Genomic DNA, 26,119 nt, shown 5'->3' with positions numbered 1-26,119 from the left:
AAGACTAAGAATGTGACAAGATGTATGTGCTGGGGAAAGGGATGACTTTGTCTCCAGAATGTCAGAGACACAGCCTCGAGACCCTTTCCTACAGGTTCTGCTTCCTCAGCCATTCTAACCTGTCAATGGACTAAATAAACCAGAATCATGGGGCAGGGGTTCTAGGAAGATGCCACAGTCTGAGGAGGCAGAAGCATGTTGTTATCAGTGGACAGTGATGTGTACTTGTAATGCACTTACCTGTAGCTAGGACCAGGGGCCTCCCATCTTCAGAGACAGACTTCATCAAGGACAGGATGAAAGTTGGGTGGCTTAGGACCCCCAAAACAAAGTTCTCAGTAAAAAAAAAAAAAGATTCATTTGTCCCATAGGGTCAAAGGGCAGGGAATAAAAGACAGACACAGGAGACTAGATGGAGGGAGAAGGGGAAAATATCTTCGTTCCTGAGGGTCCTGTGGCTCATAGGCAAATGGCAGTTTATAAAGGCAAACAGGTAAAGTCTGTGTTAGGATGAGGTGTTTAATTTTAATTGAGCATGTTGACTATGGGAACCAAAAGAGGCTTTTGATTGCTAGATGTCAATTCTTTGATGACTAGGTCTTGGTTGTTGACCTCAGGTAGAGGAAGTGGTCAAATAAACAGGATAGACCTTGGTGGCTAGCTTTAGGAATATAATCTAATGAGTTTTGTTTGTGTGTGTGTGTGTGTGTGTGTGTGTGTGTGTGTGTGTTTGTTTGTTTGTTTTTAGCAAGGCAGAGGGAATGGAGGAGAAGGACAAGGCCTGCCAGAGCCATGTTTGCAACCTTGGGCTGGCTAGCTTCATTTCACAGCCCATTCCATCTGCTGACAACTTCTATCTGCAAGATGTCAGCAACAGCTTTCCTCTGTGAAGTGCTGAAGCACACAGAAGCAGAGTAAAGTCTGAGCTAATGTTGGGCAGTGAGTGTTTTCTACACAGAGTCGGGTGTGTATTTTAGGAGTGTGGGAGGGCACATCTCTTCACATGCTCACATTCATCTTCAGGACCCAATGTAGATGTGAGAGCCTCTGCAGCAAGACACAGAGGCTAGTCAGTGTCTACCAAGGGCAGACTGTTCAGTGGAAAGTATTAGGAAGGAAAATCAGAAAGAGAATGTGGTGTCAATGATTGTTCTCTCATGTGAGTTGACAACTGAACTGAATGGAGAAATGTTTGAGTAGAGCCTGGAAAGAGGGAGGCTCACAGAGTACAGGGAATAAATAGAGAGATGTAAAAAATAAAGAAAGTCTTATGTGGCAGAGCCCATCAGAGTGACCAGCTTAAAACAATCTTATGTACATCTATACACCTATGAATAAGCAAAGGGGAAGTGCTTAAATGCTTTATGACAAAGCACCAATACCACCATGGTCACCAAAGAACCCAAATGTGGTTAGTACATGGCGCCATTAGTGTTAATAGTTAACTTGACAATATCTAGTATCTCCTAAGACACTCAGTTCTGGGTATCACAGTTGGGTTGCACTGTGTTTGTCTACACTGTGTAGAGTACCAGATGCTCTGTTTCAAAAACTCCTAGTAGCAAGGGGAGAAACAGAGCTGCCTGTGAGAATGCAAAAGCCTGTGAAGACTTTAGCAAGATAAAAGATCCAAGATTTATTTGAGGAGAAAAAATACAAACCAAATCCATATTGTGTGTTCTTTAAACATATGATTTTAATGGAAATGGACTTTGTTCATGTATTTGCACAATGTTGGAAACTCTTCTTTTTCTACTAGTACAGCACAATTGAACTCTTTCCATGTTGATCTTGCAGCTCAGGAAAAAGAAAAGGATGAATGCACTGGCCCTCCATAACGACTCCCCCGTACCCCTAAGAGTAGGCTATGAGTCAATGCACAATGTAAGGCAACGAGTAAACACTGATTGGAACTCTTGCCTCATTATTCCCAGTAGTCGAGGGGCATAGATATATATGTTTCCATCTCCTTCTCAAAAAGCCCTGGATTATTCAGAAGAGCGATGGCATCATTGGCTGCAGCATCAATAAAAAGATTCTGCAAATAGTAAGCCCTTTTATAGTAAATGGCTGTAGCAACTGGCCCACCAAGAACTGAAGAAATTCGTTTGATATATTTTGACAGCTTGTTTTCCAAGGACTCATCATTGTCTTCTGCAAACAAATGGGGAAACCGAAGGTGTACCTTAAAGTCATTCACAGACATGTTAAAATTCTTGGCATAGTTCTCCAGTGAGGCATCATCCAGCCCAAAGTAAGACCTGTAGAGATTGAATGTTTCATCCAGATTCTCTACCTCATCCATGATTATGCCACCAAGTGGAATGGTGGCCAATGTTCCAGCCCTTATGGCCTCCAGGAAGACTTTTTGCTTCAGGGAATCTCTCTTACAGTTAATGGTGGCCTCAGTAAGACTTTGCAAAGACAGTGAGAAGATGTGGCGCTTGTGGGCTGGGAGATCCTCTAGGAGTTTGGTTTCCAGTTTTGGGAAGTCATAGTCTGACATATTAAAGTTAGAGACTAGGAAGACTGGAGGCTCACTGGACAGAGCCTCCTGAAGATGCTCTGAACAGTCATCTCGAATTTTCATGAGGACCTTCTCCTTATTGAAAGTCTTAGGCTTACTCTTCTGTTCATTACCTAAGTCATTGTCTATCTTGGTTCTGACAAAGTAGAAATTCATCCCCATCATTTCAATGGCTTTGGCCAGTTGGGCATCATTTTCTTTGAAGCGTGTGGATGAGACGATAATGAAGAAGTCGTACTCATTGAACTTCATTTGTGTTAGGTAGCTTTGTGGTGGGAAGTTAGTGGACCCAATGCCAGGCAGGTCCCATATTGTCACGTTCGGAAGCTTTGCATGTGGGTATGCAGTTCTCCTCATGGTTGTCTCTACCACCCCAGTGGGAGCTGCATCTTCTTCTTCTTGCCCCACCCCCCTCAGGGCATTGATGAAAGTGGACTTCCCTGTGCCTGTTTCTCCTGTCACAGCGATGTTCAGAGGAGCACTCTCAATGTTTTTCAGTGCATTTTCGATTACAGAAATAGCATTCTGAAGCTTATTTTTCTCTACATAAGCCTCAATCAAGGTGATGGTGTCCTCAGGGATGATTTTGCTTTCCCTCTTAAAATTCTTAAAGAATGCATTAAAGCTGGAAGCCCAAGCCATGGCTCTGTATGGAAGAACCTGAATGGAGAAGAGAGGAATGAAATGCTAGTCATTAATTAAAGCAGGACAAAGCCTTGATGTTTCCTCTTACAGTAAAGCGGGACCCTCCCCCGACCCACATGAAATCTAGTATTGCCTTTCCTCTCGTCTCTAGCTTGCTGCTTCAATTGCTGACCTGGATAGAACAAGTCCTCTTGTTCAGGTTTCGATTTCTCCAAGATTTTTTTTTTTTTTGGTTTTTCGAGATAGGGTTTCTCTGTGTTGCCCTGGCTGTCCTGGAACTAACTCTGTAGACCAGGCTGGCCTCGAACTCAGAAATCCGCTTGTCTCTGTCTCCCAAGTGCTGGGATTAAAGGCGTGCACCACCACCGCCCGGCATCCAAGATATTTTTTAACATGTATTTTTCTAAGTCAGACTTCACTGACACTATGAAGTTACTCACTGCAGCCTTTATTATCAGTGTTAAGTCTTCTTTAAATTCCTTTATTTTCTTTAAATGACCAAAGTTCATTTCCATTAAATTCCTTTATTTTCAGTAAAATGAAACCATGCATGGTATCAACCCTAAAAGGACAGAGAAGTACATTCAATGTAAAAGAAGCAATACATATCCTGGCAGGGTCCTTAACCTTATGCAAACCCAGGAACTCTGGCCTCATTGTGTAGTCATCACAGGACAAGAGGCAGAAAGACTGATTTGTAAAGTATGTCCAACTAACTGCAAGTTCCCCTTTTTGTCTTAGTAGAAGTGGGACATGGCCTCTGTTGTAAGCAGACTCCTAAGTGGCCACAGTGGGCCCTGCTTCCTGCTGTTCAGAAGTTCATGTTGTATGCTCCCCAGTACTGTGTTCTCTGGGTTGATGAAGTTGGAAATCAAGACAAACTAAGGTTCAGAGCTTCCAAGAGATTATGCATCCAGTAAACACAGCCAGCACTGACAGGTAAATTCTGGGAGAACTCTGACAACCATGTAATGTGGTCCAGAATTTTAAGGTAATAACATTTCTCTAAAACACACTGGCTTGGATACTCCAGAAAACACAAGGATTAACTTGGAGAAAGAGTTAAAACAAAACTATGGAAAAAGACTACATTAGAAATCACTATTTCATATTTACCTACATTATTTATAGTGTATATAGGAACACATGCCTACATATGTATATCCTTTAAATGAAGTCATGATACTTCCTGTGGTTGACAATGCCTTCCTCTGAGCCACGGAGTAACAGAAACTTAATTGTCAGGCATGAGAAACTTCTTTTGTGTTGTTTGTCAGTGGTGTCCATAACATTCCCCAAATACAGGCAATGGCTGTTGCCCTTACTTGAGCCTCAGAAGTTGAAGGTCCCTTTTCTGAAGACACCACACACTTCAGATACAGAACTTGGAGAAATCAAGCTGAATCTGACCCAGAAGTCTTTCCCTAATGACTAGCTTTCATAATATCAAAAGGTGCTGTCATGTTGCCAAGGGAGGAAAGTGATAACCTATCTAGCTGTGACACCTATGAAGCACAATGATGATCATCACATTGCAATAACTGTAAAGGTACAATTGTGGCATTTGTGTGTTGGTGATAACACACCACTGTCTAGTTTGACTTCAGGCTGTCTGAACAGGAAGAAAATCATGCCTGGTAACTGAAAACCTAACCAACCATCTGTGACTAGTGAGGTCATAAGTCTCAGAAGAAAACCCACTGAGGCCAGTTTTCTATCCAAATTATAATTCCTAACTTCTCCTCAATTCTTATTCCACAGTTATGGGGGACTCTTGCTCATTGGTCATCAAAGATGCTCCGTTTCACAGCACTCAGGGATCACATCAGAAAGTCACAACCAGTCACAATACAGAGAGCAACTGACTGTGCAGTGCTCAGCCTCAGTTGATACATTACCACATAAGCCTTACACCTAAGACAGGCAACACTGAGGAAGAGGGTGCAGAAAGACTACCATATATATATATATATATATATATATATATATATATATATATGTGTGTGTGTGTGTGTGTGTGTGTGTGTGTGTGTGTGTGTGTATGTATGTATGTATATGTATATATAAATATATGTATATGTTTATATATATGTATATACATATATATATATATAGTTTATAGGTATGTCACAGTAATAAATAATTAGAGGCCATAAGTTTGAAATGAATTGGGAAGCAGGCAACCTTCTTGTCTCCCACCCTCCCACCCACCTCACTGAAGTAACTCCCCAATGCCTCAGAAACTTCTGATCTCCCAACTTGAAGTGCTTGATAGGCCTCTCAGGTACCCACTGCCTGTCCTTTCAGAGTCACCATATGTCAACCCACCCTATTCCCCAGGGCAGTCATCATTCATACTTTTGGGTCTTAGATACCCGAGTTCACCTGACCTTTGCTGACCACCCCATACATCAGAGCTTCTCTAAAAAATTATTTTATTTATTTACATTCCAGATGTTGGCCCCACTCCTGATCTTCCCTTCTAGAGTTCTTCACCTCATTCCCCCTCCCATTTGCCTCTGAGAAGGTGTCTCACCACCAGGTATCTGCCTTCCCTGGAGCATCAAATCTCTGAAAGATTAGGTGCATCCTTGCCCACTGAAGCCAGACAATGTAGTCCTTTGCTACCTATGTGCTGAGGGGAAGTGGGGATCTTGGACCAGCCCAAGTATGCTCTTTGGTTGATGGTTTAAAGATTAAAATTCCATTAAAAATGGTGGTTGAGGCTAGAGATTAAAATTTCCTTAAATCAAATACTCAATGGAAAGGCTCACCAACAGAGTGGACCATATGGGGAGAGGTCTTAGGAGTTGAAGACAATATAGAAGAATTTTCCAGCAAAAATGTCCCCAAATTTAGGGACAGTAAAGTACATCCAGATAGATACAAGAAGCACGTAGAACTCCAGATACACAGGGTAGAAAGAGAAACTCCTGAAGTTATAGTGAAAACCCTGAATATACAGAGCAACGTGGCTTGCAGACTGCACGAGAGAAACAGGAAGAACTTTAAAATAGACCTTTTAGAGTAACAAGTGACTGAAGGCAGAAGGATCTTTGAAAACCAGAGGTCCTAACATGATCTGCCAGATCTCCTCTGTGGCTGTTTCTGATCTGGGAATTTATCTCCTTGGGGCAGATGAAGAGCCTACAGCATGGACTCCAAGGACATCTGAGTATCTCCACCTGAACTTCTTCTCCAAGCTTGACTGCTCCAGAGGACAAGCAAGGATCACAATACACAGATGGAAGAAAGGGGTTGCCTTCTCTGCTTTGGGATGCTCTATGGTCAAGAAGATGGCCACTGAAGGATACTCCTCGGCCCAGGATGATCCCTGAGTACAAAGCCCTGAGCTTTTCTTTCCTGTTGTCAGGACAGCACTCCTCATGTTATCACACATCTTGGATTATAGAACAGAATAAACCTAGATACCCTTCACTTACCTCAGCAGTGGTGACCTCAATCTGGTGGCAGTAACGCTTCTGTGAATGCTCTCCTCTCAAGAAAGGTCTTTATCTAAAGCTGGAATTCAGATTCAGGATGTTTATGAAGTGAAGATGTGAGGTGTGGAGTTCTTCTGGTGTCCCAGGAAGAACTGCACAAAGAAAGGAGGAAGTCGTGGGATGGACAGTCTGATCTCCCTGAGTTTTTTTTGTCCTTACTGTTCCACACACAGCCCTTGTTCTCTACACTTTTCTTCCTGGATCTGAGCTCTATTTATCTAAACCACACAATGGGTGGGGGATGCTGTAGTCAGAGTAGGTTTCAGTTTCTATTCCTGGAAATGGCTAGTTTGTAAGAATCAAATGGGAACTCTATTGTGTTTTATAAAAAGAAATAGCCAGGAATATGTTTGGAAGAGATGCAGTATGGTGTGGGGGTCGGGGTTGGGGTAGGGGTCTGGGTGGGGAGGGGGGCGAAGAATGCCTCTGTGGGACCATGCTGAGGTATTTCTTCCCCCTGAGGTACCAGCCACAGGAATAGAATAGAGTTATTTAGGGCATGGGAAGGGGAGTTGGGAAGGGGAGAGAGGAGAGAGGAGAGAGGAGAGGGGGAAGGCAAGAGGGGACAGGGGAGAGGGGAGAACAAAGGAGAGGGGAGAGGGTATATGGGAGAGGCAGAGGAGAGGAGTAAAGGCAGGCCATGAACACCTGAGAAAGAGGATGGAGGGGAATGGGGAGAGAGAGAGACAGAGAGGAAAGAGAGTAAGAGGGTAAGTGAGTGATTAACAGACTGAGGTGGGGTCAAACATCCCTTTTATAGTGAGTCAGGCATACATGGCTATTGCCAGGTAACTGTGGGTTAGAGCCTAGCAGGAATGCCCCAGTCCATATATTCTCCTTTAGATAAAGTCTCTTATGTGAAGTTGTTTGAAGTGTAATGGAAAGCCTTACTAAATCTAAGGGGTGTTCCTTTTAACACAGTTTATGTAGAGACTCTGGCTTGCATGGATGGCCAAGGCACTGGCTGGACCTCAGTTACAGAATCAAGCCTTGCCAGATCTTTATCGTTATTGATCTACACACAGCCCTTGCTCTCTACACTTTTCTGCCTGGATCTGAGCCCTATTTATCTCAATCACTCAAAGGGGGAGGGAGGTGTGGGGGACTGACTCCTAGCAGAATGTGGCTATCATCTTAGCATCCATCTCGATCCATATACCCTGACAAGAGACTTGTTTTCAACAGCCCACAACAGCTGAGCACACTCTGATAAACAGCTTGTTTTTCTCACATATCTTGTTTTGTTGTTTAATGCCCCCACCTGCAAGACACACATGGTAAAGTGTCTTCAACTGTATTCCCCTGCTTGTGCTTATATATACGCACGATTTCCTTTCAATAAACTGGACTTGAACAGACTCTCTGTCTTGTCTCCATTCTTCACATCTCTTGCCCCTCAATCCCCACTCTCTCTCTTGCTAGACCCTGTTGACTAATGGGAATGAACCAGGTCACCTGGCCCCAAATCGTGGGGCTGCGTGGGCCAGGACATCTGGCATTAAACATGGGGCACAGGCCAGAGCCTCTGGCACTCAATGAGAGGCAGCAAGAACGAGAGACCCAGTGCCAACCGAAAATCAGAAGGTGATTGCAGGAAACTGCTGCGTGAAGACCAGTAAGTCATAATAATGAAAATGAGGCAAGAAATAAGTTAGCCTGAACTCAACTTTCTGTTTTTGTTTTGTTGTTTGCTGTTCATGTGTGTCAATTGTCTGCTTTTGTTTTTCTGTTTGAATGCTGTATTTCATGTTCAAAAGAAAAAGAAAAGCATATATCCAAAATTAGAATCCAAAATACAACCAAAGGTTGATGATGATTTGTCAGAGTCAAACTGGAATGACCTAGAGGAAGAGGCAGCCAAATATTACAACCCTGAATGGTCCCTTCTTCCCGATGACCCCCTCCCTGTGCACCTCTGCCTCCAGATGCTCCCGATATGGGGATCGTGGTTGTAGACCCTAGAAAGGACTTACAGGACAAAATTTCTCTCCTTAAACAACAAATAGAGTTAGAAAAAGAGTATCAGGACTTAATTAATCAGCTACAAAAATTAAAGACAGGGAAGAAGTCTCAAGAGGGCAAGAAAAATCTCCCAGGTTCTCACCATCCTAAACCCAGAGTCCAAAGACAGCTCCTGTCCTCTAGCTTTATTTCAGCCACAGATCAGCCAGAGGAGGGAGAGGCTGAGGCTTTCCCTGTATCAGAGTCCAGAGATGCTCAAGGGGTTGCTTGGAGACATTACACAGGGTTTAAATTTCAAATTATTAAAGAATTAAAAAAAATGCAGTGTCAAAATATGGTGTCACTGACCCCTTTACTCTTACAATCTTAGAGCCTGCCACAGAGGAGTGGCTGACTCCTGGGGATTGGAATACTTTAGTGAGACCAGTTCTTAGCAGTGGAGACCATCTTATTTGGAAATCATAGTATCATGAGAATTTTAAAGAAACAGCTAGGAAAAACATTCAGGCAGGCAATGGTTGGTCCTGTGATGCCTTAGTAGAAGAAGGGCAATTTGCTTCTAGTGATAACCAGATGCAATATGACCCAGGCTTATTTGCTCAAATTCAAAATCCAGCCATGAAGGCTTGGCATAAACTCCCAGCAAAGGGAGACCCTGGTGCATCTTTGACAGCAGTCAGACAAGGGCCTGATAAATGATTTTCTGATTTTGTTCATTGATTAATGACAACAGCAGGGAGGATTTTTGGTAATGCAGAGGCAGGTGTAGATTATGTGAAACAGCTTCCATATAAAAATGCCAATCCTGCCTGCCAAGTGGCCATTAGACCCTACAGTTCTGATTTTATTGATTTGCATACTATCTCTGTGCCCTTTGGTTAGTCTGGATAAGGGTTTATCTATCTTGTTGATTTTCTCCAAAAATCAGCTCCTGGTTTTGTTGATAGTTGGTATAGTTCTTTCTGTTTCTACTTGAGTGATTTCAGCCCTGAGTTTGATTATTTTCTGCTGTCTACTCCTCTTGGGTATATTTGCTTCTTTTTGTTCTAACGCTTTCAGGTGTGCTGTCAAGTTGTTAGTGTATGCTATCTCCAGTTTCTTTTTGTAGGCACTTAGAGCTATGAGTTTTTCTCTTAGTACTGCTTTCATGGAGTCCCACAAGTTTTGGTATGATGTGTCCTCATTTTCATTAAATTCTAAAAAGTCTTTAATTTATTTCTTCCTTGATCAAGTCATCATTGAGTAGAGCATTGTTCAGTTTCCACGTGTATGTGGGCTTTCCATTGTTTTTGTCATAATTAAAGACCAGCCTTAGTCCATGGTGGTCTGATAGGGTACAAGGGATTATTACAATCTTTTTGTATCTGTTGAGGCCTGTTTTGTGACTAATTATATGGTCTATTTTGGAGAAGGTACCATGAGGTGCTGAGAAAATGTTATATTCTTCTGTTTTAGGATGAAATGTTCTATAGATGTCAGTTAAATCTATTTGGTTCATAACTTCTGTTAGTTTCATTGTGTCTCTGTTTAGTTTCTGTTTCCATGATTTGTTCATTGCTGAGATTGGGGTGTTGAAATCCCCCACTATTATTGTGTGAGGTGCAATGTATGCTTTGAGCTTTAGTAAAGTTTCTTTTATGTATGTGGGTGCCCTTGCATTTGGGGCATGGATGTTCAGAATTGAGAGTTCTTCTTGGTACATTTTTCCTTTGATGAGTATGTAGTGTCCTTCCTTATCTTTTTTGATTACATTTGGTTGAAAATCAATTTTATTTGATATTAGAATTTCTACTCCAGCTTGTTTCTTGGGACCATTTGCTTGGAAGATTGTTTTCCATCCTTTTACTCTGAGGTAGTTTCTGTCTTTGTCACAGAGGTGAGTTTCCTGTATGCAGCAAAATTCTGGGGCCTATTTATATATCCAATCTGATAGTCTATGTCATTTTATTGGAGAATTGAGTCCATTGATATTAACAGATATTAAGGAAAACTGATTGTTGCTTCCTGTTATTTTTGTTATTAGAGGTGGAATTATGTTTGTGTAGCTAGCTTCTTTTGGAGTTGTTGGAATATTACTTTCTTGCTTTTTCTAGGTTGTAGTTTCCCTCCTTGTGTTAGAGTTTTCCATCCATTATCCTTTGAAGTGGAAAGATATTGTGTAAATTTGGTTTTGTCATGGAATATCTTGGTTTCTCCATCAATAGTGATTGAGAGTTTTGCTGGATATAGTAGTCTGGGCTGGCATTTGTGTTCTCTTAGGGTCTGTATGATATGAGTCCAGGATCTTCTGGCTTTTATAGTCTTTGGTGAGAAGTCTGGTATAATTCTTATAGGTCTGCCTTTATATATTACTTTGCCTTTTTCAGTTACTGCTTTTAGTATTTTTTCTTTGTTTTGTATATTTGATGTTTTGAGTATTATGTGACGGGAGGTATTTCTTTTCTGGTCTAGTCTATTTGGAGTTCTGTAGGCTTCTTGAATATTTATAGACTCCTCTTTCTGTAGGTTAGGAAAGTTTTCCTCTATAATTTTGTTGAAGATATTTACTGGCCTTTTAAGTTGGGAGTCTTCACCCTCATCTATACCTATTATCCTTAGGTTTGGTCTTCTCATTGTGGCCTGGATTTTCTGGATGTTTGGGGTTAGTAGCTTTTGGCATTTTGCATTTTCTTTGACAGTTGTGTCAATGTTTTTCATGGTATCTTCTGCACCTGAGATTCTCTCTTCTATCTCTCATATTCTGTTGGTGATGCTTGTATCTATGACTCCTGATCTTTTTCCTAGGTTTTCTGTCTCCAGAGTAGTCTCCCTTTGAGATTTCTTTATTGTTTCTACTTCCATTTTTAGATCCTGGATGGTTTTGTTTAATTCATTCACCTGTTTGCTTGTGTTTTATTGCAATTCTTTAAGGGATTTTTGTGTTTCCTCTTTCAGGGCTTCTACCTGTTTACCTTTGTTCTCCTCAAATTCTTTGAGGGTGTTGTTTATGTTCTTTTTAAAGTCCTCCATCATCATCATGAGAAGTGATTTTAATTCTGAGTCCTGCTTTTCTGGTGTGATGTGGTGTTCAGGGCTTGCTATGGTGGGAGAAATGGGTTCTGATAATGCCAAGTAACTTTGGTTTCTGTTGCTTATGTTCTTGCGCTTGCATTTTGTCATCTGGTTAACTCTAGTGCTACCTGCACTCACTGTCTCCTGCACTGCACTGACTGGAGCCTGCCTTTCCAGTTACCTTGCTTGTGGCAGAACTCCTCAGGATCCAGATGTCTCTGTGATCCTGTGATTCTGAGCTCCAGCTGCTCTGAGTAGAGTGACTCCTCTAGGATGTCTCAGGATATGGTATCTCCATGGGAGCAGACCAGCTAGGTATCCACTACTCTGAATGCAGTGGCTCTTTTAGGATGTTTCAGGATATGGTGTCTTCATGGGAGCAGACCAGCTGGGTGTCTGCCCCAGCCACAAGGGCCAGTCGAGGAGTGGAAGGAGAGTTGTATTCCACAGGGATGGGGTTTGGGTGCCTGGTGGGTACTGAGTGCTCCCTGCTCCCAGTTGTAGCTCTGGGGCATATGGCAGTGGGCAAGTCCTCTTACCAGCTGGGTGTCTGCTCCAGCCACAAGGACCAGGCAAGAGGCAGAAGGGGAGTGGAATTCCTCAGGGGCAGAGACTTGTTTTTCAACAGCTCACAACAGCTGAGCAAACTCTGATAAATATCTTGGTTTTTTTTTTCACATATCTTGTTTTGTTGTTTAGTACCCCCACCTGCAAGGCACACATGGCAAAGTGTCTTCAGTGCATTCCCCTGCTTGTGCTTATATATACCCATGATTTCCTTTCAATAAACTGGACTTGAACAGAGTCTCTGTCTTGTCACTATTCTTCACATCTCTTGCCACTCAATCCAGACTCTCTCTCGCTAGACCCTGTTGATTGACCTGAACGAACCTGGTCAGGAAGGGCTGTAGTCAGAGTAGGTTTCAGTTTCTGTTACTGGTAATGGCTAGTTTGTAGGAGTCAAGCAGCAACTCCCACATTCACCTGTAGATAAGGTCACAAAGGAGCTAAGCGGTTATGATCCCCAGGATTCCTCTGGGAGACTGCTAACTCATGTGATGGCATCTATCCCTGGGGAAACTATCATGTTGTGGGTCTTGGGATTAGAGATTTACCAGTCTGACTTAAGTTTTGGTTCTAGTAAATTAGAGCCTTTTAATTAAAAAAGAGACTGGCCAAGACATAACCAGATAATTTTGTAGGTAAGGCTCCAGCTATTGTCAGCCAAAGGATTATAAAGGAAAAACCACAAAGTTAATATTTTGGGAAAATTAATTAATATCTTGTCTGTTTTTGGGAAAGCGTTGATTCTGTAAGAGATGTCAAGCAGGTGCATTTAGCCATCCAAGCATGCAAGAAACCAAGTAAGCAGAATGCACATAGCAATGCTTAGCAGTTAGCTTGTTCAATCTTGCCACCCATTACTTGTAGAAATAGCCGGGGCAGTGAAATGTTTTTTAACAACTAGCAATTTTTAAGGACAGCCCAACTGTACTAGGAAGTGGTCCAACTCAGAATAGCTGGCAGGGTATGTTCTAGGTGGGAGCATCCTCCACATGGCTTATACAAGTTAAAACCATCTTTTAAAAACAAGCCTAACACAGAAAATGTATGCTCTGAACCTAATGTTCACCATGACACTTCTCAGTGAGCCCTGGCTGCAGACTTCATACAAGAAAACATAGGAACAGCGAGGAACGGCTGGTCAGAACCCTGGCCTTGAACCATGTGTCTCAGTGGCAAGTATGTTGTATGTCCTCAGTGATTCCATGTCTATGGGTTATCTTCACATGGTTAATTGCTTAGAAGCAGTGTGCAAGCGTCATCTCCCCGTGGTAGGAAAATGGGAAGACTGTGAGCATAAGTCATCACTTTCTCCCCTTCATTAAAAACCAAACAAACAATTTTATAGCTAATCAGTGTCCTGCTTCTTTCAGTCAGGGTTTCATGAACTGATAGAGATGAGTCTGTCTTAAACATGGTTGAGGTTTGGTTTGTCATGCCTGCCCTGTGTACTTCTGTTTTGGGTACTTAGCATCAGTGAAACCTCTCAGGGATGTGAGAGCCATATCAAAAGATTCATAGTGAGGTGGGGTCCTTAAAGGTCTATTAAGTCCTGACTTATGACTGAGATTCCTCCCACTGTTGTTTGTTTGTTTGTTTCCTCTCCATTATTGGGTGGTACCTCGGAAAAGGTTTTTGGTTTCTTCATTCTTCCATTTTATCTCATTAAATATAAGAAGCCAGTCTTTATTTTGTGTTTTATGCATGAAAACTAAAAACTAGAGCACAGAAATCTTCATTCATAAGAACAAACTTGCTTGGAGCTCTTGGAGGGCTGAGACCTGGGCAATGTGCCTGGGACACAAAAGGCAGGGGCTGTGCTGTGGGGAGCTCAGGAGATGTGTTCACAGCAGTGGGGAGGGACTGGTGAGAGCTGAGGACTCTGACTACTCTACATGTGAGGAGTTACCTTTATATTATTTTGGATGTCACCATCTGAGCCCACGACCTCTGCTCTTTCTCTCCCTCCATACATTCCAGTACACATGTTCCTTACACATGCATGTCTACTTGCCTGAAGTCTACTAGAAGGATCTCAGTACATTCATGTGCCACCATCTTACACAGGCCAGACTATTTCACTTGTATATGACATGACTTGTGCCATACCTCAGAGCTACTGTCACCTTCCTGTTATCAAAGTGTGATGAGTGCATCATCCTCTGCCCTGTATACTCCCTGCCTCTCCTCCATCAGCAAACCCTGGGAATTCACACCTCCAAATATTTAGGGAACACATCCATATTTCTCCAGAGCTCAGCACTTAATCCCTCTCTGTCTCTCTCTCTGTCTCTCTGTCTCTCTGTCTCTCTGTCTCTCTCTGTCTCTCTCTCTCTCTCTCTCTCTCTCTCTCTCTCTCTCTCTCCAACATCCCAGAGCCAGACTTTTCCTCCTGACTCACCTGGGACTCCATAAAGGCAGGCCCCACACCAGGGGAACCTCCAACCTATCAGAGCAGCCACTGTCATTTCCTCCAGTACTACATAATGACTCTACCCACCTTTGATGTTTTCTTTAGATGTTTATTTTCTTTTTTATAAATTTTGGGATGTCACCACACACAATCTTTGTATCTTAAGATAAATTGCTAGAATTTCATCATAGTACATCACAGAACTTTCATTAATCTTTCCACATTTGAGTTCTTTCAAAATCTTAATTCAGAAGATAGAACATGTTTAATCACTCATAGCTTACATGCAGTCACCAGAGGCAGTTTGAAAGTCTAGACTCCCCATTGTTCTTGGGGACCTAATCAGAAATCAGGAGGTCCAGAAAATGTAGATGTGACTGTAGAGTGGCTCATAGGTCATTCAGCTGAGCTCAGGGCTCTGCAAGGCCATTCAAGGACAGACATAACCCCTACACCAAAGTCAAATGAGGCAGGCAGTGGTTTAGCTCTATGTGACTATATATGGATGGAAAATGGAGCGAAAGAGTGAGGAGCAGACTTGAGGATTTTCTAGCCACTTCTGTTTCTGTCTTTTAAACTCCATAGAGCTTGTATCAAATTTCCTATGTCTTCACTCAATTCTGGAGACCCTGAGACTGCCTTATTCCATATCTCTGGCACAAAATTATTTATTCTGAGTTTTGGAGGTGGTGTAACTGTTACAAGTGCTGAGAGTAGAACCCACAGCCTCACACAGGCTTAGTACGTTCTCTACCATGGAGCCACCTCCACAGCCACACAGTGCTGCTATGGAACTAGGTAACACACAGCTAAATCTTCAAGAATACTATGTGAGAACCTGTGTAAGAAAGCTGTGAACTTTTGTGAATTGTGGGTGGGGCAGAGTAGAGGATATTCTTTCCACAAGGCATTCTTCTAGGAAGAATTACAGGAACTTTGATAAGTGAAGATACTTTCGAAGAAGGTCATGAGGAGAATTCCCTGGCATCTCCACATTATCTCTGGAAAAAGCTAAAGCCCAGGGGGTGGGTATTCTTGGTCCTTTTTACAAGAGCAAAGATAAGGTATAGCACCAGGTGCTCTCCCTCTCTGTTCTCGGATGTCCTGAAGCCAACTATAGATCTCATCTCATTTCATGTTTTGCTTTAAGAATAATAATAAAACTCAGTATTCCTGAGCTTAAATTCCCAGAGTCCCTGGATGCCCCAATGTTTTTGGCATGTCCTTCAATCCACAGAGACTTTGACTCACTGGCTATGGGGCAACTCAACAATATTGACTTGGAATTTGGTAGTGGGGGTGGAGATCAGATGATTCTGGATGGCCAGGGATTGTTTTGCTTTGTTTCCAGTATTCCTGAGCTCAAATTCCCAGAGTCCCTGGATGCCCCAATGTTTCTGGCATATTCTTCAATCCACAGAGACTTTGACTCACTGGCTATGAGGCAACTCAACAATATTGACTTGGAGTTTGGTAGTGGGAGTGGAGATCAGATGGTGCTGGATGGCCAGGGATTGGTTTGCTTATCCCTCTTTCCTGCAATAGCTTTTTAAAAAATTCTCCATCCATAGTTGAAGCTGGGGTTTCCTTTTGCTTGTCTAAGTCACACCTCTAAGTCACACCTAAGTCACGCTTAGGTCTTGTCTCTATATCTGATCTCTAGGTCACACCTTTAAGTCACAAACCTTTAATCTCACACAACTTTAATCTCACACACCTTTAATCTCACACACCCAAGGAAAGTCCTGGGTATCCAAACCAAGATGTTATCAGAGTGTGCTCAGTTGTTGTAGGCTATTGTAATCCAAGTCTCATGTCAGGGTATATGGCTCAAGATGGCTGCAAAGCTGATAGCCGCTTTCTGCTAAAAGTCGGCCCCCAACAAAAAACCACAACACAATCTCCTCTTAATCATGAATTTTTATTACATAAATGGTTAAAAGTTTCATATTTTTTTTAAAAAGTTATTTTAAATCCCACATTTGATCACTCAGCGTCTCATGTGGTTCCTTCCCATAAGTCTACTCCCTAAAGAAACAATCTTTTTATTACAGATTAAAGGAATTTGAGTAAGTCAGATACTTTTTAACAGGCAGTTTCTTTTGTACTAGAGGCAGCAGTTTGTGGTTACAAAAAGAAGGTGGACATCATGTTATTCTAATTCAACACAATTCTTATTCCTCTAACATAGTTAACCATGTACCTATCATATCTTATATTGTTATAGAAAAGTAAACGTGAGTGCTCTTAATCACTGACCCAGCTCTCCAGATCTTTCTACCATCATGGAAATAGTATCAAATAATATACAATTTAAGAATCAGTAAAACAGATTAAAACCCCATTAGTATTACAAAGCAAAAACCCATTGAGATTCTGTTACAGGAACAGAGCTGAACCATTACTTTTCTGGATTTTCTAGAATTTATTTTTGAAAAATCACTTTGGTAGGTTATAGCTTAGGGTAGAAATAAAAACACTATTATTTTTTAAAAGGCATACTTATAATTTGTTGATGTATACTTCGTTGGTTTTTCTTTACTAAACTGTAAATTCTTCCTTCTTCAGGACTGGCAAGTCCAGTTTCATAAATGCCCTGCGAGGGCTGAGTCATGAAGCTGAGGAATCTGTTGATGTCGGGACTGTGGAGACCACTATGTGTAAAACCCCCTATCAACACCCAAAATATCCCACAGTGATCTTCTGGGACCTGCCTGGGACCGGGACTCCCAATTTCCACCCAGACTCTTATGTAGAAAAAGTGGTATTTGCTAACTATGACTTCATCATCATTTCTTCTTCCCGCTTCAGCACCAATGATGCTCTCCTGGTCCAGAATATCAAGGATGCTGGGAAGAAGTTCTACTTTGTTAGAACCAAGGTGGACAGTGACTTATACAGTGAAGAGAAAACCAAACCCACAACCTTCAAGAAGGAGGAAGTCCTTCAGCGTATTCGAGACTACTGTCTGGCTAATCTCAACAATATTGGAGTGACTGAACCACACATCTTCTTGATCTCCAACTTTGATCTGGATGCTTTTGATTTCCCAAAGCTGGAGGAGACTCTGCTGAAGGAGCTCCCTGGGCACAAGCGCCACATGTTTGCCATGCTCTTGCCCAATATCTCTGATGCTTCCATTGAGATAAAGAAACATTTTCTTCAGGAGAAGATCTTCCTGGAGGCCTTGAAGTCAGCAGCTGTGAGCTTCACCCCCTTTATGAACTTTATTAGTGGCTTTGATTTGCCTCAACAAGAAAAGTGCTTGAAGGAGTACAGAAGCTATTTTGGCTTGGATGATAAATCGATTGAAGAGATTGCTGAAAAGCTGGACACACCCTTGGAAGACATCAAGGGCCAACTCAAATGCTTGGATTTCTGGTCCCTTGTAAAGGATGACAGCATAATAGCACAAGCTAGGAGTGCTGTCGAAGCTTTTTGTGCCGTGAAAGGAGGCCCTGCATCTTCTGTCATCCAGGCTTTGAAAGTCTACTGTGGGCGCACACAATTCCTTAACATAGTGGGTGAAGATGCTAAACTTCTCTTGAGAAAGATGGAAACATTAAATGTTGCCTAGCCAAACAGAAAGCGGATTTCAGGGTTTGTGTGTCCAAATCGGCAATGGAGTTGGTTGTCCTTCCACCAGACTCCCATGCAAGCTCTTCCCTAAGATCCAGAGATGTGTATCCATGCAGGAAGTTCACTGCTTTTCTTTAGAGATCACTACCATGCATGAATTAGTTTTTGCCCATGCCCTGTTTTCTATGTTCATTGATTTATTATTCTTGATAATAGCGAGCAATAACATACCATCTGACTCTCCGCGTAAAGAGATAACCTGTTTTGGATTTATTTGCACCAATAAAAAAAGTTTGTAATAACAAGATAAGACTTAGACATCACCATTTCCCATTTTTTTTTTTTTTTGCACTTAGCATTTCAACACCCTTCACATTGAACTAAGGAATGATCTATAAACATGAGAATGCAGTTAAAGGCACAGTAAACATTTGCCATGGGAAAGTGCAACATGCCTAAGAGGTGGTGACAAGATGAAGGAGTGAAGTAGAAGACCGAGGAAAGAGCAGGATACAGAGGAGGTCAAAAGGGAATCCGTGGTTAGGAATACAGCACAGTAATATGAGAACAGGTACGGCCAGTTGCAGGAATGGCAGAAATCTGATGCCGACTTAGGAAAGTAGAGGAAGTCAGAGGATGAAGACAGGCAGAGAGGAAACCAGAGTCACTTCAAAGAAGGTATAACATATGAGTTTGCTTTTTGCCTCAAGGGAGGCAGAAAGGAGATTGGGTAAAAGAATGGCCCAGCAGATCTCCTCAGTAGAGGATCACATTAAGCATGACTGTGGAGAGGTCAAGGTAGAGTTATCACCTCTAGGAAGCTCTCTGTAACCATCCCAGAGGAGGTCATGATGGTAGTCTGGGTTCAGGAGGCAGTGACAGAGATGGAAGCATTTGCTTTGGAGTAAACATGGAGCATGAAGTTGCTGCACTGGTTTTGGGGAGGCAGAGACAGGATTGTGGGGACAACCCCTGAGTGACCAGGAGAGGAGCATCACTACTACCTGACAGGCACAGAGAGGAATGGGAGGAACTGAAGTGAGGAGAGGGATCTGGGGTTCAGTTACATTCACATAGTCAGAATCTTCTGACACATACAGACTGGATGGAGGGGTGTAAATAATGTGATAATTGAGGTTGGGGGATTTTCGATGATGTTGGGTAAGTGGGTACAGTGAGATCAAAGACTTGACCCCCCAGAGACTCTTGTCTTCTAGGTCCCACTGTGGAGGTATTGAGCTAGACCTTATGTTTTATTTTTTCAAAGCTGGTAATTCATTGGATTTTTTTTTTTTTTTTTTTTTTTGCCTTTGGGATGAAGTGTATTTCCTTCATGACTTATGGTTTACTGATAAATCCTCCCCTTGAGGCTCAAAGTTTTGTGGTAAGTGTAACTGAACCTTGGAGATGACCCATGCTTTCTATAGGACTCTCTATCCTAGCACAAAGACACTGGAACATGATGTTCATCACTGCTCTAGTGACAATAGCTGGGAAATGCAATCAGCCCAGATGATAAGTGGATAATGAGAATGTGCCACAGAGACACAATGGAACTGGATTCCTGCATAATAACAAGGGAAGTGTATAACATTCAGACAAAGTGGCAGAGCTACTAAATGTTAAGTGAGGTCACCCAATGTCACAAAGTCAAACCTGATATTCTTTCTCATATCGGGATTTCAGCTTCTCATTTTTAGGTATGTACATCTATGTAGCCTGAAGTGTTTTTAGAGGCCAGGAAACTAAAAGGGGGCCCATAAGAAGGGTAAAAATAGCTTTGGGGCAGATAGATAGTAGCATACACAGGATATACAAGTGGACGGTGGAATAATGGGAACTGAGAACTTAGAACAGGCAGGACAGCCAGGGAGCTGCGACACAGGACTGGCTGTGACAGAGCCAACCCAAAAGTGGTATGTGTGAACAAGCTATAAGGAAATGTGCTCCTTTCTCAAGTTCATAAAAAACAAAATAAAGTTTGAATGGTGATATGCTTAGTGGGTGGATGAAGCTGCTCCCAAAGCCAAAGACTATTCAGTGGGAGTCTTAGACCCAATGGTGGGCTACTTCCCCATGATTTAATGACTATGAAGGCTCCTGAACTGTCCCCCTCATCCCCCGCCAGACAGTCAAGGTATTGTTAGTGCTGGTTATGTCAATAATGGCTTCTCATAGTTCCCTTCTAGGCAAGGAAATAGCAGTGGGTGTTCTGAGTACAATTTTATCCTCCTGTGGTAAATAAAACTGTTCCAGTATAACTGGGTGTCGTTGTGCATGCTTTTAATCTCAGCCCTAGGAGGTAGAGCAGCAGAGGTAGTTGGATCTCCTTGAGTTTGAGACCAGACTGATTTACAGGTTCTAGACCAGCCAGAGGTAGACAGTGTGATCCAGTCTCAACCAAAATCAAAAGCAAAATACAAAAAATAACTACAACACAGAGCTACAACAACAACCCTCCACCCCACAGGGATTCCCGCATCCATTGAGGAATCTGGTGACACAAGCTCCCATCTTTCTTCAAGCTCAAGCTAGCATCAGAAGAGCAACAGATCCAGGATGTGTGGATGATAGGGAAGTTTGTTGCTTCTTGGTTGGTGGGTTGGGGGTGCTCTGTGGTGCAGAAGACAGAGAAGGGCCTCTTTGTGAACAATCCCTGAGTGAAATAAGCCATAACTGGAGGTTCCTCTGCCCTGGTACTAGGAGACTACCCTTGATACCACAAGTAAGTAGGATTGGTCAAGATGCACTTAGAACCCTTCACTTACCTCCTCCCAAGTAGTGATGCCAGTGGCCCTCCTGTGATGTCACCTCTTCTCTGGGAGCAAGGTCACTGGGGTAGCTCTCTATGGACTCCTCTGAGATGGGACATTCAGATAACAGATGTGATGTAAAGTGTTGGTGTCTGGGTGTTCTGGAGAGAAGAACAGCTGGGAAGCAAAGGCAGATGTTTTCAGATCTCAGTCTACACAGTCTTGACTCTGTTCTGCAGTTCCTAGATCTGAATTCTACCTGCCTTGTCCCTGAAGGGAGGAACTGCTGTGAGGTTAGGTTTTGGTTTCTCTTCCTCTCTGTCTGGTTTACACAGTCAGCTGAAAAGGTTTCACATCCTTCAACAGAGTGGGAAGTGGAGCTCTGCTGAAGTGGCCAACTCCAGGGCTTCCTGAGAGCTCTACTGGGTACTTTGGAAGTACTAGCCCAGTGTCAGGGCTCCCACCTCGACACTGAGCATTCTGCTTCTCTACCTCCAGAATCTCTATTCCTATGATGTCATCTATTGGTGGATGAGAATTGACTTTCAGACCTAGTGATCCCATGGTTCAATGATTGCAGACACTTCCTGTAATCCTGCCCCCTTGCCAGTTGTCCTGTTTACATGACATTTTTTCATGTTTCTCTGTCTCTATGTCTCTCTGTCTCTGTCTCTTTGTGTGTGTGTGTGTGTGTGTGTGCCTGCATAGATGGACATGTGTGTGTAGATGCTGTTCTTTCTCAGATATCATTTTCCTTATTTTGAGACAGAGACACTCACTGGCCAGGACTTCATCAATTAGGCACAGGTGGCTGATGAATGAGCTTCAGGAATCTGCCTCCCTCCTTCCTCAGTGCTGGGATTACAAATTCACTCCACTATGCCTGCCTTTTATGTAAATTCTGTGTATTCAATTCTTAACTTTCTCATCGAAAGACAGTTACTTTACCAATTGATTATCTTTCTCTCTAGCCACTCATAGAAAAATCCTTAGTGACTGTGAACATTATGATTAATGTGTTAAGTTTACTGTACTACATTCTGTAAAAACAAAATTATTTTTAGCTTGTACAAGCCATGAGGATGTTGCTTCTGCTTTGAATGTACTCTGTCAGCTGGCCAATTCAACTATTTCCGGGTCCAGTTGGGTTACCCTTAAAAAAATGCTAATTGTTCAACAGTGTTTCATTGCTCCCAGATAAACTTACAAGGTCACAAATAAACAAGCTGACTGCCAAGCGTTGCTGTTGTATGAACTGCTTGCTTGGATGGCTGAGGGCCCTGCTGGAGTCTGTTACAGAATCAAGGCTTGGCCACACCCAGATAGGATTAGAGTTAAATTGTTCTTCAAATAATAACTGTGCTTTTTCTCCTCTATAATTCTTTGGCTAACAACATCTGGGGCTTTACCTAGAGAATTCTCTCTGGTTTGGGTTTGGTCAATCTCCTTCCTAATAAAACACCTCTCATTTATTAAGACTAAAATAAAACTCCTGTCAAACTAGTGACTGTCTGGATGACCACAGACGCATAGCATCCCATAGGAAAATGCTGGAGCAGGGAAGAGCACTGGATTAGCCTCCTGTCCCTACAGTCTGTGCCTCTGTGGCTAGGAAGTCTGTGCCTGGTCAGCCCAGGAGTGGGGTTGGGGAGGGTGGCTTCTAATGTAAGGTACCCTTGGAGTCATTTTACTAAAGAGAGGACTTCAGAGACCAGTACTTCCAGTGAAGATGGAGGAGAATTTCTCATCAAAATGCAGTGCATGAAGCAGAAAAATGAGCCATGGTGATCTCAGAGGTTCAGGGCAGATCTACTGGCAGGATCTTACTAGGAAGCTGGGTAAGAGGAAAAGGTTGGATAATGAGAGAGAGAGAGAGAAAGAGAGAGAGAGAGCAAGAGAGGGAGAGAGAGAGAGAGCAAGAGAGGGAGAGAGAGAGAGAGAGAGAGAACACACACACACCATACACAGACACACACACACACACAAACACACACACACAGAATGAGGTACCAGAAATGCACAGACAAAAGCAGAAGTGCTGAAACTGAAGAGTTTAACTAGAACCTTCCCTGCCAAGGTAAGCAATAAAAGCTGAGAGTCCCTCTCAGAATAATGAAGCTGAGCTGCACAGAAGACTCTGCATCCAGGCCAGCTTCCTGTGAGAAGCAGAAACCCAGTGAGTTGCCTGGAAGAGGGTTAGACCAGAACCACTTGTAAAGGACACTCTCTGACCTGCTGAGCTGCTCCAGGTTCCCAGCTTTCCTGAGCTGTCACTCATGCAAGGGTGGGCCCTGGTGATGCAGCTGTCTTTGAGTATTTCCTGCTGCTGTTAGAAATCCCAAATAAAAGCCATTGGCTCAACAAGTTGGACTTTGGTGGTATCTGTTCCTTGGTCTGTGGTGGGCTCCCTATCTGGGGTGAGCAGACATGTGTGTGTTGTGACCACCCAGGATAAAATTTGTCCCTTTATACCCACCTGTCCCTGGACACAATTTATACCATTGTCTTGGTCTCAGTGCCTCTTCCCTGGCAAACCTTTTCCTTCCTGTCATCCTCTGTTCCTGTCATGCCCTGCACAAAACACCTTGGTCCACATGTTTCCAGATATCTAGGGATCGCCTTCAGATTCCTCTGCTGCTCAGAACCCGGGCTGCTCTTTTTCAGTTCTACTTTCCCCTGAGCTCCCAGTGTCTGCTTCTCCCAGTTCATCTATCAAGGGCTGAGGGCGGCCTCAGGCCCCAGTATTCTCTACCTAACAGAGTTGTAAGTGTGACACCTTCCTGTACTGAGCAATGACTCTGGACACTTTTATCTTTCTTACTTTCTTTTACAATCAATTTTGGAACATTATCCATAAGTATTTGCATTATGTCATAAATTACTGAGGTCAATACACATAAAATGACACACATCTTTCATAATACTCCACTGTGATATCTTAGTTAGAAGCAGTGACAGTTTGTTACTTGAAGCTTCCCTGGGCTTTCAGAAGCAGGATTTTGAAAGGTCTGTACCATTTCCTGCTCTTAGGAGGATAAACAGGAAGTGGGAGTGGTTATAACAGGCTCTGCTGAGCTCACTGCTGGGTGGAGGAATTTATGGACAGACAGAGGAAGAAACTGGATTCCAACATGTGGGGAACCTTTAAGATTCCTGGAACTGTGTGTGGAAGGGAGATGAGAGAAAAGAGTGAAGGCTGGAAGCGTGTGTGTGTGTGTGTGTGTGTGTGTGTGTGTGTGTGTGTGTTCAGACATTTCTGTTCCATCTTTAAGAACTGTGAGTGCTTACCTTGGATTTTCTCATTCAGACCTCCGGCCTCCCCTGAGACTTCCATCATCTCTAGCTCACAAATCCCCAGCAGAGCTGACTTTTTCCTTTTCTCTCAGCTCTGAGCATTGGTTCCCAAGCCTCACCCATGCATGCAGATGCCCTGCTCTGGACTGTTCTTACTTCATTGCGCAGCTGCATTTATTTGCTGAACCTGGAACAATACTGACTTGAGGCTTGGTGGGAGGAGGGGCAGCCAGTGCTCCCTGGCCAGGGCTTGGTTTGCTCACCTCCCACTCAGTAAGTCCTGTGCAGAACTGGCAGTAATCCCTATCCACAGCTGGACCTGTGGTGAGCCCTGGCTCATGCTCACAGTTTCTCAGGTGAAGGGGCCAACAGTGACTGTCCTTAACAATGTAGTGAAATGAGTTAGAGCCACTCAATATATTCAATATGTATTCCAGGTTATAGAAACCCAAGCCTAAATATATATATTTCCACACCCACCCAGGTTGCACAAACATACACAAAAGACATACCAATGTTCAAAAACTTGAGCTGATCTTAGGTCTCTGTGACACTTCTCATACTTTGTTTTCCAAATGTGTCTGTGCCAATGGAAAGAGTCTGCAGTCACCTATTGTTTACAATGAGGTTGTCTGCAAGCACAAACCTTCACACAGTTACTGCCTGTTTGTAGCTACAGAGCTGAAACTCTTCCAAGCTATCCTGTTTAATGAAAGCCTTTGGTTTTCCTGGTTAATGATGGAATCACTGTGGAAAGACATGGAAATGTCACCATTGCATAATGCACATGGCAGGCGGTTCTCCCTTTACTTTCTTGGATTCTGTAGTATGTGAGGATTGTCTCTGAGTTGTCCTTTCAGTCCTGTGCTCAACACTCTTGTCCTCACAGGGATATGATCATTAGTCATTTACCACAGCATTTCCATGGCCTAAGAACCTGCAGAACTCATGGTCTTCATACCTGACTGTTAACTGTAGAGGCTAGTGTGTAGCTGCCAGTACTGGGTCATCAGTTACACTCAAGCACACATGCATGCAGATTGACCCCTTGGCAAACACCCAGGTAAACACACATGGAAAGACATCCACAGACATATCCGCACCATGGATGGTGCCTTGTACCTTTGGTTGCCCGAGGATGATTGACTCACAGAATTTCCATTGTAACTAATGAATGGACCCTGGTGTTCCTATCATAGAAATTTGTGTGTCCTAGCTCTGACGTGAGGATATTTGTTTTTTCACAGACTCTATTCCTCTGTGTGAATAGAGGAATTGTTCACTCTTTCCTGGTCTCAACTTGCTATCCAGGGGCAAAGGTGTCTGCCCTTCTCTCTTCCCTGCCCTTCTCGAAATATGTTAGCACACAAACTCAAGACAGGGCTGCAGGTGTGATGAAGTCAGCTGCTGTACCCCAGTTCTTCAGCTCCTAGAACTGTATTGTGACTCTCACAATAAAACCAAGGAGGAGTTATGTTCAGGGATTAGACAAGACTAAGAATGTGACAAGATGTATGTGCTGGGGAAAGGGATGACTTTGTCTCCAGAATGTCAGAGACACAGCCTCGAGACATCAGCCCCTTTCCTACAGGTTCTGCTTCCTCAGCCATTCTAACCTGTCAATGGACTAAATAAACCAGAATCATGGGGCAGAGGTTCTAGGAAGATGTCACAGTCTGAGGAGGCAGAAGCATATTGTTATCAGTGGGCAGTGATGTGTACTTGTAATGTACTTACCTGTAGCTAGGACCAGGGGGCTCCCATCCTCAGAGACAGAATTCATCAAGGACAAGATGAAAGTGGGATGGCTTAGGACCCCAAGACCAAG

The 26,119-nt window shown here is 43.0% G+C and overlaps 2 protein-coding genes across 6 annotated transcripts; one reads left to right on the top strand and one right to left on the bottom strand.

Annotated features, from left to right (window-relative positions):
* Positions 1 to 1,671: 1,671 nt before the first annotated feature.
* On the bottom strand, positions 1,672 to 24,470 carry LOC117710857 (T-cell-specific guanine nucleotide triphosphate-binding protein 2-like). 5 transcript variants are annotated; one of them, XM_076936979.1, is made up of 5 exons: positions 24,286 to 24,465; positions 21,013 to 21,174; positions 6,616 to 6,767; positions 3,613 to 3,734; positions 1,672 to 3,187 (listed from the first exon to the last, which is right to left on the bottom strand). In XM_076936979.1, the coding sequence occupies exons 4-5, from the start codon at positions 3,685 to 3,687 to the stop codon at positions 1,925 to 1,927; spliced, it is 1,338 nt and encodes a 445-aa protein (XP_076793094.1). In that variant the 5' UTR covers positions 3,688 to 3,734; positions 6,616 to 6,767; positions 21,013 to 21,174; positions 24,286 to 24,465; the 3' UTR covers positions 1,672 to 1,924. The 5 variants fall into 5 exon arrangements, 4 of the variants coding, with proteins under 4 accessions (XP_076793094.1, XP_076793097.1, XP_076793095.1 ...); XM_076936982.1 differs by lacking the exon at positions 24,286 to 24,465 and adding an exon at positions 21,257 to 21,511; XM_076936980.1 differs by lacking the exon at positions 24,286 to 24,465 and adding an exon at positions 21,261 to 21,511.
* Positions 7,993 to 18,711, top strand: LOC117710334 (interferon-gamma-inducible GTPase 10-like). The gene is made up of 2 exons (XM_076936985.1): positions 7,993 to 8,290; positions 17,234 to 18,711. Exons 1-2 carry the CDS (start codon positions 8,211 to 8,213, stop codon positions 18,240 to 18,242), a joined length of 1,089 nt encoding a protein of 362 aa, XP_076793100.1. The 5' UTR covers positions 7,993 to 8,210; the 3' UTR covers positions 18,243 to 18,711.
* Positions 24,471 to 26,119: the final 1,649 nt, after the last annotated feature.

The sequence above is a fragment of the Arvicanthis niloticus genome, chromosome 6 (genome assembly GCF_011762505.2).
Source record: "Arvicanthis niloticus isolate mArvNil1 chromosome 6, mArvNil1.pat.X, whole genome shotgun sequence".
NCBI classification, from domain to species: Eukaryota; Metazoa; Chordata; class Mammalia; order Rodentia; family Muridae; genus Arvicanthis; species Arvicanthis niloticus.
The sequence above is the reverse complement of the archived record's forward strand: the minus strand, read 5'-3'. Positions and strand labels throughout refer to the sequence as shown.